The sequence below is a fragment of the Cercospora kikuchii genome (genome assembly GCF_019650295.1).
Source record: "Cercospora kikuchii DNA, contig_00007, whole genome shotgun sequence".
NCBI lineage: Eukaryota > Fungi > Ascomycota > Dothideomycetes > Mycosphaerellales > Mycosphaerellaceae > Cercospora > Cercospora kikuchii.
The window spans coordinates 2,149,182-2,163,130 of NW_025408588.1; the positions used below are offsets into that span (position 1 = coordinate 2,149,182).

At 52.6% G+C, this 13,949-nt stretch overlaps 5 protein-coding genes across 5 annotated transcripts; 4 read left to right on the forward strand and 1 right to left on the reverse strand.

Moving 5' to 3' along the window:
* Positions 1-155: 155 nt before the first annotated feature.
* Positions 156-3,488, reverse strand: CKM354_001093300 (uncharacterized protein; the record flags this gene model as incomplete). The annotated part of the gene is made up of 1 exon (XM_044806405.1): positions 156-3,488. One exon carries the CDS (start codon positions 3,486-3,488, stop codon positions 156-158), a length of 3,333 nt encoding a protein of 1,110 aa, XP_044662340.1.
* A 2,975-nt stretch (positions 3,489-6,463) lies between these two features.
* On the forward strand, positions 6,464-8,773 carry CKM354_001093400 (MCM DNA helicase complex subunit MCM5; the record flags this gene model as incomplete). The annotated part of the gene is made up of 3 exons (XM_044806406.1): positions 6,464-6,603; positions 6,656-6,782; positions 6,833-8,773. 3 exons carry the CDS (start codon positions 6,464-6,466, stop codon positions 8,771-8,773), a joined length of 2,208 nt encoding a protein of 735 aa, XP_044662341.1.
* A 288-nt stretch (positions 8,774-9,061) lies between these two features.
* Positions 9,062-10,366, forward strand: CKM354_001093500 (rRNA-binding endoribonuclease; the record flags this gene model as incomplete). The annotated part of the gene is made up of 1 exon (XM_044806407.1): positions 9,062-10,366. The coding sequence occupies one exon, from the start codon at positions 9,062-9,064 to the stop codon at positions 10,364-10,366; it is 1,305 nt and encodes a 434-aa protein (XP_044662342.1).
* Positions 10,367-10,887: 521 nt separating this feature from the next.
* On the forward strand, positions 10,888-11,298 carry CKM354_001093600 (uncharacterized protein; the record flags this gene model as incomplete). The annotated part of the gene is made up of 1 exon (XM_044806408.1): positions 10,888-11,298. One exon carries the CDS (start codon positions 10,888-10,890, stop codon positions 11,296-11,298), a length of 411 nt encoding a protein of 136 aa, XP_044662343.1.
* A 1,397-nt stretch (positions 11,299-12,695) lies between these two features.
* CKM354_001093700 (uncharacterized protein) lies at positions 12,696-13,793 on the forward strand (the record flags this gene model as incomplete). The annotated part of the gene is made up of 1 exon (XM_044806409.1): positions 12,696-13,793. The coding sequence occupies one exon, from the start codon at positions 12,696-12,698 to the stop codon at positions 13,791-13,793; it is 1,098 nt and encodes a 365-aa protein (XP_044662344.1).
* Positions 13,794-13,949: the final 156 nt, after the last annotated feature.

Here is a 13,949-nt window from a genome sequence, read left to right on the forward strand (position 1 = left end):
CCTCCGGTATTGCTGGGAATTATGGTGATTATTGTGTCGTGGTGCAAATCGATAGCTGCTGTGCTCCGATTGACGAATTGAAGGTGAATTGATCCCAGAGGATCCCACAGTTGTACACTTCTGCATTGTCTTCTACTATTGAGTCCTAGAAAGTACTACTTCTTGTCCTGCTCAACAGCTGCATCGGCGTTCTCTGCCTTCTTCTCTTCAGCCTTGGCTTCGCCATTTGTCTTGATCTCAGAGACTTCGGGTACCTTCTCTGCCTCCTTTTCTTTCTTCGCCTCCTCCTCCACATCGAACTCAACAGAGACTTTAGCTTTTACCACAGCAACGAGCTCCTTTCCAATAGCTTCAAAGCCATCAAGCTTCCCAAGTCGTGCCTCGAGAGCTTCTGCATCTCGAAGAAGCCTCTTCTCACCAGCCGAAGTCTTGACATCCACGTCACCGAAGGCCTTTGTCCACTGCTCTTTGTACGCGGTAAAGATCTGCCGCATGATCAAACTCACGTCGATCTCTGACAGATGTCTCGAAAGCACCCTATGCAGCGTTGCAGTTTCCTTGGTAAGAGTCTCCATATATGCATTTGGTCTGTCTTCAGGAGCAGTCGCATCGAAGTCGATGTTGGACATGGCTTTGACGTGTGATGTGGATCGAGAAGTCATGATATCCACCAACTTGTCGTGTATTCCTGATTGATGTTCTTGATACAGACGCTTGGTCTTGTCGAAGTCAGCCAAAGTACTGCCTTGGCCAGAAGGCAGATGCCGGCGCACGCATTCACGCATGTATGGTATGAGAGCAATCACGAAGCTCAAAGCCTGAGATGCGAGCGCAAGATGTTTGGTGGTGATGTTCTTGAGGCCTGCGATTTTTGTAGCACCAGCACCCAGGATAAGCTGGTTCGTTCTCGAGTTAAATGTGCGAAGCACTTCCAGAAGCGAAGTCGCAATCTGCTGTGTCATGCTAGGAATGGCAGCGGTGAGGGAGAGGAATATGTCGATGCTTTCCAGGAGCGAAGACGCACTGGAGACCAGGATAAAGCGTGTTTCATCGATGTAGGCTGGCTTTGCGGCTGCGGCTTTTCCAGTAATGGCAGCTGTGCCGTTCACCGTAGTCCCAGAAGCAGACTCACTGGCACTGATGCCATTAGTTTGCATTGTAGGAGGCGCATAATCCTCCCAGATCGTCGTTGTGGATTGCAGCCACTCGGGGGGATCCTTGGTCATTGACGCGAGTATCCGCTGCAGGAGCTCGTTCTGCTTATCACTAAAGTCCTCGGCATTCCAATTGTCGCTGTCCAGTACATTGGCGATACGCTCAGTCTCCGAAGTCCCCAGCACTTGGACGAATCCAGAGATCTGCGCATTGATGATGCCTTTCAACGCGTTACCACCCCTGCCACTGATGGCCTCACATTCGTCGGCGAATAGCCGGTTCAGCGTAAAGTATCGCAGGAACAAGGCCTTAGGCAACCGAATAGTCTGCTCATTACGAACTTTGAGGACCCTTGTGATTTGCGATTGGGCGGTGTCCACAGCTTGGCCCAGCAGACTAGACATATCGAGAGCCTGTGACAGCTGTTCCTGTACCGTAGCTGGAGTCTCTGACGCAGTGCCGTTGGCAAGCTTTCTGTCCAGAATGGGTTGTTGCGATGAGCTTGAGGGCGATACTGGAGACTTGGCCTCCGGAGCGTCCATGCTACTTGTGACGTCCAGCAAAATTTTGGTCTGAGTTGATACTCTCCGAAGCGCTTCACCTATTGACGTGTATGCATTGATCAATAGTTTCTCCGCGTCTTCAGGATCCAGCGCTTTCAAGTTGCGAGCGAGGACAAGACTTTTCTCCTGCTGACTGCGCTTCCCTCCTCCTCTCGACATTGTGGTGGATGTCGAAACCATGCTGTCTGCGTCGTCGTCACTGCTGCTGGGCATAAATCTTCGGATGATGGCTTTGACCTCCTTGTTAACATCGTCGCGGTACTTGGAACTTGCTGGCGCGGTATGCCCGACACGCGCCAGCCCAGTCAACGCTGATAATAGGTCTTTGCGGAATTTCTCGTCCGTCTCCATGTACGTGGGTGGGATGCCTCGCTGCCGCGACCATCGTTTCAGAGTATGGCTGTTGGGCACTTTTTGGACATGCTGCCGCAGATCTTCGATCAGAATTGCCGTAAAGCGTTGTGCAAAACCGGTGCCTATCCGCAATTGCAGTTCTTGAAGACCAGAGTCCAGCCCTTGCAGTGCTTTCAGCGGACGCAAATCCAGGAGCTCCTGCTGCTCTTGCCCGGGTTCCTGTTGTCCGCAAACTAGTCTTCCGACACGATCCATCGGATCTGCAGCCTCGTCATAGGCTCCACGATCAACGAGCTCATCTGCCCTCTTCACGTTCTCCACCACGTCCTGTACTTGAGCCGTGGCTCTTGTCAGCTTTCGGACGTTCTCTCGCCGCCTTCGCTTTGCCGCGACCTCCAGCCCGGAAACCGCAACCTCTTGATCCAACTTCTTGAGATCCTCACGCAATCCTTGAATCTTGGCTACGCTTTGCTCTGCTTCCGTCTGAAGCTCCTTTAATGACCCCAAAGCAGCGAAGAACCCAGAACTCGCCGTGCTAATACTGTTAATGAGGTGTACCTCGACGGTGTCCATGTACCAACTCAGCTTCTCTTGCAGAATAGCATTATTGGCGAGAGTCTTTCGAGGCAGCTGTGCGGCACCATTCGCAGCAGGAGTCGGTTGCGAGCCTGGCGGAGGCCGCACAATCTCTGAGCGCTCTGAAACAACATCGAATGTCCTAGGATTTTCGAGGTGAAAGTCTTCGTCGAAATATACGTTCGGTATCGTAGACAAGGGTGTGGGCTCGTTGCGATTTCGTCTGAACTGTGCTGATGACCTCCTTCGAGGAGGGCCTGGTGATTCTACGGGAGACAGTGCGCCGGTAGAGCTCTGCCTCGTGATGATGGGTGTGTGGGGTGCCGAACCATCTTGCCTGCTCAGCCTCTTCTCTAATGCTTCCGCCTTCTCCAGATCCTTGTCCTTCTTCAACCATGCTGGCTGCTCTGGTTCTGCCCTTCCTCTCTGGAAGCTCTCGAACAGTGGCCCGATGCGATTCAAATATTCACGAAAGTTCTCCGGCGGCACGTGAGGCACATTTGTCAACGTTACAGGAGGAATATCCTTCGTCGTGGGTGCTTTGAAGCCCGTCGCGGCTGCTTGGGCCGCTGTATGTGGAAGAAGACCGGTGCGCACTATAGGCGGTTGCAGCAACGTCGATATGGCATTTTGGGACGTTTCTCGAACTGCGCTGCCCCTTCGACTCTGGATATCTAGCGCGCCGCCTATGGAGCCTGCGGACATAGTGCTGACAGAGCTCCCCCTTCGTAGTCTACTCGATGCCGGTCGTGATCCATCCTGGGCAGGAAATGGGAAAGCAGAGCGCGCTGAGCTTGGTGAGCCGGCATTGGGACTGTCTGGCGAGAAGACAGATGACATGGCCGAGAGGGAGACGCAGTCCAGCCGGTGCTCGTGATCGACCGCATGAGGGTTGGCGGGGTGTCGAAGGAGGTGCTATATGTACAGACGCAGGGCTATGGTACAGGTGGCGGGATAGGTGGTGATGTTACATAGACTGTTGGCCGTTGATAACGAAATGTAGCGGCCGAGTTACATGTACACCTCCATCACGACGCAGCTGCCACGTTACTCGGGTAGCTCGTCAATAGCGCCGGATCCTTTTGAGCCGCTTCCGCCGGCCGGCGGGTGGTGCCGACGCGACGAAACCTTGCAAACACGTTCTGGGAAGTCCACTTTCTGGGAAGTCCACTTTCTACAGCACAGTCTAAGGTGAAGGAAGTATCCTAGCGCGAACCCGTGTATACGAAATTCTTAACATCCATCGCCTAATTCGAACACAGCGGGATATTCGCAGCTTTAATCCCACGCACCCAGCACCATCGAGCGAATCCTTTCAAGCACGATTTCCAACACGCCCATCTAAAGCACTTTGTATCTCACTCGTATATCCGCCCCGTAATGGCTCGCAAGATCTGCCCGACTTTCCCAGTCACACATGCCTGTACACAATTCGTTATCGACATATCCGGTGGACGCACGAAGTTGGGGAAGATAGCTCACCTGTACAGCTGAATGAGCCCTCAGGTCAAAGAGTCCAGAATCCACTATTCCATTTGCAGCCGATTTGCCCACCCTGATGCCACTAATTTCGAAATAGTTGTCCGCAGGAGAGATCAGGTCGTGCTGCTTGGAGTCTAGAACATTGGTGACTAATTCAACGGATCCTGTACGCTGCCCATTATTGTTGAAGCCAGCAGAACACTCCGTGATAGGCTTAGGTCCGTACTGGGCGTTGATAGTTGGAAATCAAGCCACATATACCATTCCACATCTGACATCAGTGCGGATTCGCACTTTTGTTAGAAACAAGTTTGATAATCCACTCCCGTACTTGGGTGCTGTCAACGCAGAAGATGTCTGTGACATCCTCGTTGAATTGGTTGACGCCGTTGCGTTGGATGCATTTTGAGTCGCCGGGACAGTTGCCCTCGACTTCACGCGTATTGGCTTGGTCGTTGCTCGCTGCACAGGTCACGACGTATGCTTGATCAGAGCCTTTCTGGCCGACGCGGCTGCAGTAGGCTGCGATCGCTTACGTCAGTCGATAGTTCGAGCAATGGGAAAGCTGCTTAGGACCCAGTGGAGGAGATGGACTTCCTCCGCTCACCTTGGTCAAATTTCCAAACTCCACCTCGCGGTCGATTGAGTATGCCTCGGCACACTCCAATTGTGAACATGCTGGCAGTCTTGCGCTTCACAAGAGCGGTGTGAACAGCTTCATCCGTTCCGTTATCGGGTCTAGATTCGCATCGTCCAGCACACCGGAGTCGACAGGTATGGCGAAGGCCCAGGCTGAGAAATGGAGGGCCAGGCTGACAAGAGGAACGTATGGCAAATGCATTGTGTTGAAAGTTGAGATGATCGAGGTTAGATTCTTGATTGATATGCTCTCAATTCTCGCCTTTTATGTGTCTGCGAGACCAAAAACTACATATCGCTCCGTGTCCGATGCAGGTCGCGTGTCAGCGGAAGAGCTGGAGGATGGCATCGACAACCTGTTCAACCGGATTATTTCTGTACCGATTTCTCAGTGCACTCCCGACGCGAGGAATCTCATGGTTAACAGACTTCCTCCAGTTGGATCAGATCTTCGAATTCGTTCTTGTCCAGCGAACCATGCGAAGCATTTCTTGTAAGCATTCGAGGCATCGTATCCGGCCGAGTCTGATTATTTTTGCGGCTAGACACAAGGGACAAACCCGAGGAACCTGGTATCATGGAGCACCGTTCTCAATTTGCAGCATTTTCAGCACGGCTCAATGGGCTCACGTCGCACTAGAGAGAGATAGGGCGCAGAGACAGAATTGAATCGCAGAGCGTCGAGTGTCAGTCATCGGGTGAGCCAGTGACCAGGTTAGACATTGATGTATGATTCTACTTCTCTACACGGCACCGGAAGTCGTAGCAAATGCAGCATGGAACAAGATACACGGGATAGACGGCCATGGGAGGAGCGCCAAGATTTTGATCCTGTATGTACAGATACGACGGTTACGACGGTCTGACTGCGTATGGAGAACGCGAGACAGGCCATGTATCGATTCATGGGCTTTCATACCGATTCCGACGACCGTATCTGGGCCATTCTCCACGTGGCTGTCGTTGGCTGAGGCTGTTGAAAGTGTGATTGAGAGCATACAGTCCGTTAGGTGTCTGGCGGCGTTAGTCAAAAGAATATCGCGGTCCAGAGTTGAGCTTATATCCGTGGGTTCCGCGTATAGTTTATGGTTATAGATGCTGATGTTCTTCAGTTGTACCAACGACGCGGGCGGGGTTGCGGACTTGTACTCTCTATAAATTCCGGCAATCCGGGTGCCGGAGCAGGTGTGTGGTTATGTACTCAATTGGGCTGAGTCGTAAGATGGCGAGGAAGCTTTCGATATTGGAGGCAGGGATTGTGGTGTGAAAGTAGCAAGTGAAGTCTAAGTCTAAGGTGGCCTGAGCCTGAGACTCTGGAGTCTGCAGCCTGGGGCAGAATTACGTTCCCGCCGCCAATGCGAACACTTTACGCGCGATCCTCAGAAGCTAAAGCCGTGGTCATGAACCACGACAGCTGACTTGCCGTGGTAACAGTACACCGAAGCCATGGCAGCGAGCAAACACTCTCATTCGATACACTCCCAGCTGCTGGTTGAACCTGGGCCGATGGCGATGCCCGCAATGCTGAGGAGGCGGCCGCATAGTCTTGCGTGTGAGACCAACCACGACATCTGCCACTCAGACGCGAACATGTCGCCAAAGCGCGTCTTCTCTCGTTTGGCGCCGAGATTGGTTTCTGTCCCGCGCCTGGCAAAGCGCATCTCTGCTACAACCCACAGCACGAACACCACACAATGGACCGGCAATCAGTGTATACCCTCAGTCTCTTCGGCGAGGAGCAGAGCGCCAACGGAGACTCCACCAACAAACAGATTCAGAAAGAGCTCATCGCATTCGTGCTAGAATTTCACCTCGACGGCAACTACATCTACCGGTATGCTGTGGTTTTATATGGACGGCACAAGAGGAGCGCTGACATGTCTCAGTGACCAAATACGAGAGAATGTATTGTCCAAGCAATACTACTGCGACATCGACATCGCGCATCTGATCGCATTCAACGAAGAGCTTGCGAATCGGCTGAACAACGAGCCTGGAGAGATCATCCCCATCGTACGCAGCAGCATTCGGCCGCCTGCATTCACCTAGCTGACATGATCCAGTTCGAAGCAGCGCTCAAGACATGCACACAACGCATCCTCTACCCCTCGCGCAGCAAGGAGGATCTCGACCTCGCGAAAGCTCTCCCGGAGCACCAACTCCTGATTCACTCCTCCGTTTCGCAGACTTCGATACGAGGCCTCACAGCGACGAACGTATCACACCTCGTCCGAATACCCGGTATCGTCATCGGTGCCAGCACACTCAGCTCGAAAGCCACCGCTGTTCACATTCAGTGCCGAAACTGCCAGCACGAGACCAATATCCCAGTCACGTCTGGCTTTTCGGGAATCACACTGCCGCGAACGTGTGGAAGAATCAAGGCGCCAGACGACGGCGGCGACAAATGCCCGCTAGACCCATATTTTGTCGTGCACGAGAAATCACAATTCATTGATCAGCAAGTATTGAAGCTGCAGGAGGCGCCAGACGATGTGCCTGTCGGTGAATTGCCTCGCCATATCCTGGTCAGCGCTGACCGATATCTCGCCAATCGAGTGGTGCCAGGAACAAGATGTGTCGTGATGGGTGTGTTCAGCATCTACGCCAGTCAGAAGAACAGCAAGAACAGCGGAGCAGTGGCCATCAGAAACCCATACCTTCGTGCTGTGGGTCTGCAGACCGATGGCTCACAGAACCAAGCCACAGGCATGGGCATTCAGTTCAGCGAAGAGGAGGAGCAAGAATTCCTGGAGATGTCGAGGAGGCCGGACATATACAATCTGTTCGCAGACTGCGTTGCGCCTTCCATCTATGGCAACGCCGATATCAAGAAGGCTATTACATGTCTGCTCATGGGTGGCAGCAAGAAGATCTTGCCAGACGGGATGAAACTGAGAGGAGACATCAATGTGCTTCTTCTGGGTGATCCAGGTACAGCAAAGTCGCAACTTCTCAAGTTCGTGGAGAAATGCTCGCCAATCGCAGTGTATACTTCGGGCAAAGGTTCATCGGCAGCAGGTCTGACAGCCTCTGTCCAGCGAGACACCAACACGCGCGAATTCTACCTGGAAGGCGGAGCCATGGTTCTTGCAGATGGCGGCGTTGTTTGCATCGACGAGTTCGACAAAATGCGCGACGAAGATCGAGTAGCCATTCACGAAGCTATGGAACAGCAGACCATTTCGATCGCCAAGGCTGGCATCACGACAATATTGAACTCGCGAACGTCAGTTCTCGCTGCCGCCAATCCAATTTTCGGACGATACGACGATCTCAAGTCTCCTGGCGAAAATATCGACTTCCAGACAACGATTCTCTCACGTTTCGATCTCATCTTCATCGTTCGCGATGACCACGACAGGAACCGAGACGAGACAATCGCAAAGCACGTCATGGGCATCCATATGGGCGGTCAAGGCGTGCAGGAACAAGTGCATGCTGGGATCCCCGTTGAAAAGATGAAGCGATACATCAGCTACGCCAAATCGCGATGTGCTCCGCGACTCTCGCCTGAAGCCGCAGAAAAGCTATCCTCACACTTTGTGTCGATTCGAAGACAAGTGGCAAGAGCTGAGCAGGACGCCAACCAGCGAAGTTCCATTCCCATTACAGTGCGTCAACTAGAATCTCTAGTCCGTATTACGGAATCACTGGCGAAGATTGAACTTCAGCCTATCGCAACAGAGAAGCACGTTGACGAGGCCATTCGGCTCTTCCTGGGATCGACGATGGATGCTGTGATGTCTGCAGGTGGCGATACATCAGCTCTCGGACTAGGCGGAAACAGAGAGCTTGTCGAAGAAGTCCACAAAGTCGAGGAGGAGCTGCGAAGAAGATTACCTGTGGGTTACACATCTTCCTTGGCGAATCTCCGGCGAGAGTTCGTGGAGAGGAAGAATTACAGTGAGCAGAGCCTGAACAGGGCGCTGCAAGTACTTGTGAGGCGGGAAAGTATACAGTTCCGAAGAGGAGGGACATTGGTGCATAGGAGTGGCTTTTAAATGTTGCATGCACTTGTTCAGATGCTAATGTGCTTAACGAGCGATGATATATCATTGGGCAGGCGGCGTGATGGCGTTGTCGGTGGGAGCTGAGATGTTGATACTGGAGGCCTTGAGCAGAGCTCCTGAGTGAGCCAATTGAATTTTAAGATATTCCCTTTCCCTTTCCTCAAACATCTCCGCAAAGCAGTTGATCCAGAGAGCATCAAATTCGCCAAGGCTAGAATCTTGGCGCGTCAAAAAAGTTCCAAAGCGGCGAGTCAAAGTTGCATGCGACATCGACACAACATGGCGACAACTAAACCTGTGCACACAGTTGTGCTCGATACTGGAGCAATAATCAAAAACGAGCCTCCTGTATCAACGCTTCTGAATCAAGCCGAGGAACTAGTTACCGTGCCCGCCATGATCTCAGAAATCAAAGATGCGGCCACTCGGCTTCGAGTCGAAACTACACTGAAGCCTTTCCTGAAAATCAGATCACCGAACCCAACAAGTATCAAGTTTGTTACTGATTTCGCACGCAAAACGGGTGACCTAGCGGTGTTGAGCAAGCCTGATGTGCAGATTATTGCTTTGACTTACGAGATTGAGTGTGAGCGAAATGGAGGCGATTGGAGGTTACGAAAGGTGCCTGGGCAGAAAGGGTTGAATGGTGCACCGCCGACCAAGGAGACCACAGAGAATCAAAAAGGCGTGGAAACTCAGGCCGAGCAGCCGGTCACAGAGCAGACTGCTGAAGTGACGAAAGAAAGCGATGAAGCAGTCGACGCAGAACCCGAACAAGTGGCGCAAGAAAGCGAACCCGCAGCCATAGAATCGACAGATGATGTCCACATAATCACTTCTGAACTACAGAAAGCAGACCTGGAGGCGACTGAGCCTGCGACAACCTCGGATGCTGCTCAAGTCGATTCTGCACAAAACTCCGCAGAAGATCAGGCCGAATCAGAATCAGACTCAGACTCCGAAGGCTGGATCACACCTTCAAATCTGAAGAAGCAGCAAGCAGAAGATGCCGGAGCGTCAACAGCGCAGACACCAGAACCAAAGACCATGCAAGTCGGAGTCTTGACTTCCGATTTCGCTATGCAAAACGTGATTTTGCAAATCAACCTGAACCTACTGTCGCCTTCGATGTCGCGAATCAAGAACTTGAAGACATACGTTCTCCGATGCCACGCTTGCTTTCACGTGTGCAAAGACTTGAGCAAGCAGTTCTGCCCACGATGCGGTCAGCCCACACTTACCAGAGTGTCATGCTCTACAAGTGCCAATGGCGAGTTCAAGTTGCATCTGAAAAAGAACATGCAGTGGAACAAACGAGGGAACCGCTATAGTGTGCCGAAGCCAGTGCACGGTACGGCGAATGGCAAGAATACTGGTGGCGGAAAGCAAGGCTGGGGTCACGATTTGATTCTCGCCGAAGATCAAAAAGAGTTCGAGAGGGCAACCGCACAAGAGCGAAGGACGAAGGAAAGGAGCTTGATGGATGAGGATTATCTCCCAAGCATTCTGACCGGTGACCGCAACCGAACAGGCGGGAGGACGCGTGTGGGAGCTGGGAGAAATGTGAACTCGAGAAAGCGATGATATCAACATGTTGGCTCAGAAGGGTCTGAAAATAAGGCTGGGTGTGGGCTGGCATTAGAGGCTCTGGCAAAGGCGTTTGGTGTTTTCGAAGGCCTCGAGAATCTTTGACGAGACTATGACCAAAGTGATGTTGTCAAAAGCGAGGTTTACATGGCAGAACTCCCGGGTGACGATTAGAATCAGAGCCGTTTGTAGTTTCGATTCAGGTGTTGAAATCATGTGAAAGTGGCGCACCTGCGCGTTGCTAGTTCCTGCCTCACCGTCAAGCAAGTAAAGACAAATGAAACATTGTCTTCACTCGACTTCGAGCTTGCCACGCGGGTACTCACATTTCAAAGACACCACAACAAATAAAGCCTTCCGCGAAAGTTCATAAACCTACGAGCCCTACTTAACACAACGTTCCCGCCCTTGACGGACGAGACCTCAGAGCCATTGCGAACGACCTCGACGAGGATCGAGCTTGCAACCACGCCTTCCTCACTACAAACCACCAGCAACGACCACCCTCCTCACCCACCATGCCTTCCTCCTCAACTTACTCCACCTCCCAAGAGTCCCTCATCATCCAACACTACAAAATCATCGTCGCGCGCGTCTGGTCCGTCGGCTACGACAAAGCCGCCCAGACCATCACCGACTGGTACGCCGAGCTCCTCGAAGCTTCTCCCAATGCCCTCTGGACAGAAGCTCGTAGAGACCAGAAGTGGTGGGACGACATGTCAAAGTACTCCAACAAAGTCGGCAAGCCGAGATCGGATAGTGCGTACGCTGCGGGAAACTTGATGGCGGATTCGGCGGCTGTGCTGTTTCGTTTTGGGAGGAACGTGGAGGCTGCGAGGTTCTGCGAGTTCGCGGATAAGGTTTTTGACTGGGCGAGAGAGGAAGAGGAAGGGGAGAAGGGGAGCAGGCACTGGACGGTTGGATCTTGAGGAACAGGCGGACGCTGAATGCTCACGATTTTGGAACCCGGAGGCCGCGAAGTTGGAATGACAAGAAGGCTTGGGTTTCGAGAGGTCGCGAGGTCTGATCGAAAGCGCAGGCTGCAAGACGATGCCACCAGAACAGCGCTGAATTCGGGCATCGAAGTCCTCTGGAACGCTAGGCAGTGGCTACAGACAATTGGCGGCAGGTCGCTGAGATGACTTACATTGGACATGGAAAGAGAGCGGTTGGAGGCCCTCATCGCTACGGACTTGAGAACGACTGTCTTCAAGAGCATAGAAGTGGACCGGCATCGCGCAGCACCTAATGCTGCAGCATGCCACAGATGTCCTGAAATGCACCCTCTCCTCCGCTTGCTCTTCTATTGCCCCAGAGCATCTCCAACATGACTCTTCAAAGTCTCCACAAGATATGTGATCCTTCGCAATGATATGTCCGGCACTTCTGACGCCGCCTACACAACCAGAAAAAATGCGTAGCCAGCTCTTATAGTACCAACAGTTCCCCTCTGCGCAACACGAAATCGTTAAGACAGCAATTGTAGAACCAAAGACCCAACATGACACCGGGTCAGAAGCTTGCTGGCAACACTGTCTAATAGTTGCGGTATGTGATGAAAAAGAGGAAAAGCCACGAAGTCCGTGGGAAGTTTTGAAGCATCGCGCTCGGGCCTCGTCGGACTTTAGTTCCGCCGACGCTATCCACTGTGCCTGTGCGATCAGGATGTGCGATACCAGTCCTGCGTTCCTCCTACCAAGACTGCCTCCAAATATTCTGCCTCTCAATTGGTGTATACTGATATATGGACAGGTCCTGCCTGAAAAACAGGCCTGCAAAGGACGATCTAACATCTCAGACAACATTCTCAGACGTTCTCGATCCAACCGGATAAGCTACGTCACTTCGATCCGGACGCCGGGATGCAGTCCGCCGATACCACAGTTCACTGAAGAGTTGAACATTGACCAACGCGCACACAACATGCCAATCCGACTTGCGGATCCCGGGGGACGACTGTTAGAATGGCTGTGGATGTTGGACATTATACAGTAAGTGTCGCAGGCTTGTGGTTGAAGTGCTACAGATGCCTGAGGACATAGAAGCTACTGGCAGCTTCCATCTCTCGACGCATGTGACGAGGTGTGGGTGGGACCTGCCATGCTTTCGCTTTCATGAATGCGTTGCAGTTGCCAGCCACTCTCTCCACAACCTTCGTGCAACGAACGAGCATTGAACTACCTTTTCACTTCTACACAACGACCCAATCACATCGCAACTCTCGTTGCCATTGGCGTCTACAGGACTAAGGCTCACGCCTTGTTTACTTCGATCGATCAGCCTCACTTCTTGATACTACGATTACGAACACACGACACTTGCAAACATGCCAGCCGATACGAAGTTGTACGATCGACTAGGAGTGTCTTCCAGCGCGACTGCGGAGGAGATCAAGAAGGCATACCGGAAGCAAGCACTCAAGAATCATCCCGACAAGAACCCAGCAGGTGCGGAGAAGTTCAAGGAGGCCTCGGAAGCGTATGAGATCTTGTCCGATCCCGAAAAGAGACGAAATTACGACAACTATGGCTACGACTTCATAACAGGCCAAGGGCCGCCGCCACAAGAGGCAGGTGGTGAGAACCCATTTGCTGGTGGTGGAGGTTTCGGCGGTATGCCTGGAGGCTTCGGAGGCATGGGAGGAGGACCAGGTGGTGCGCGAACATTCCACTTCAGCACAGGTGGAGGCCGAGGAGGAGGATTCGGAGGCTTCAGCGATCCAAAGGACATATTCGCGGAATTCATGCGAGGAGGCGGCGGCTCGATGGGCGGAGGAGACGATGACGACTTCTTCTCAGGCTTCGGCGGAAGTCCGTTCGGCAGTGCAAGACCCTCCGGCGGACGTAACGGCAGCTCACAATTCAGGCGGCGAGAGCCCGAGCCTGAGACGACAGTCGTGGAGAAGCCGTTGCCCGTATCACTGGAAGAGATGTACAACGGCGCACAAAAGAAGCTTAAAGTCCAGCGGAAGACCTACGACCCACAGACTGGCAAGCAGAACACAGAGGACAAGATTCTCAGTGTGCCAATCAAGCGTGGCCTGAAAGCCGGAAGCAAGATCAAATATCCTGACATGGGCGACCAAGTCGAAGGCGGGACTCAGGATCTCCACTTCATCATCAAAGAAAAAGCACACCCACTTTTCACACGCGATGGCGATGACATCAAGCACACTGTCGAGATTAGCTTAAAAGAGGCACTCACGGGTTGGAGTCGAACCGTAGCCACAATCGACGGAAAGCAACTATCAGTGTCAAGTGCTGGCCCTACCAACCCGGACTGGACAGAACGCTTCCCTGGCCAAGGTATGCCTAAGAGCAAGACACCCACCGTGCGAGGCGACTTTATCGTTGGCGTGAAGATCAAGTTTCCGACAAGTCTTACACCGCAGCAAAAGCAGCAGCTGAAAGAGGTTCTACCATAAACGAGAGCAAGTGTTACAGCGGTTGGTATGATTCTGTTATTAGTGATTTTCAGCATGGCGTGGCGTTGGTAGGAGGACTTTCCACAGAGCTGCCCCCGTTGCAGCGGGCGGCCAATTCTTGGCGTTCCAGCGCGGTTGTGCAGATACGATGCAATG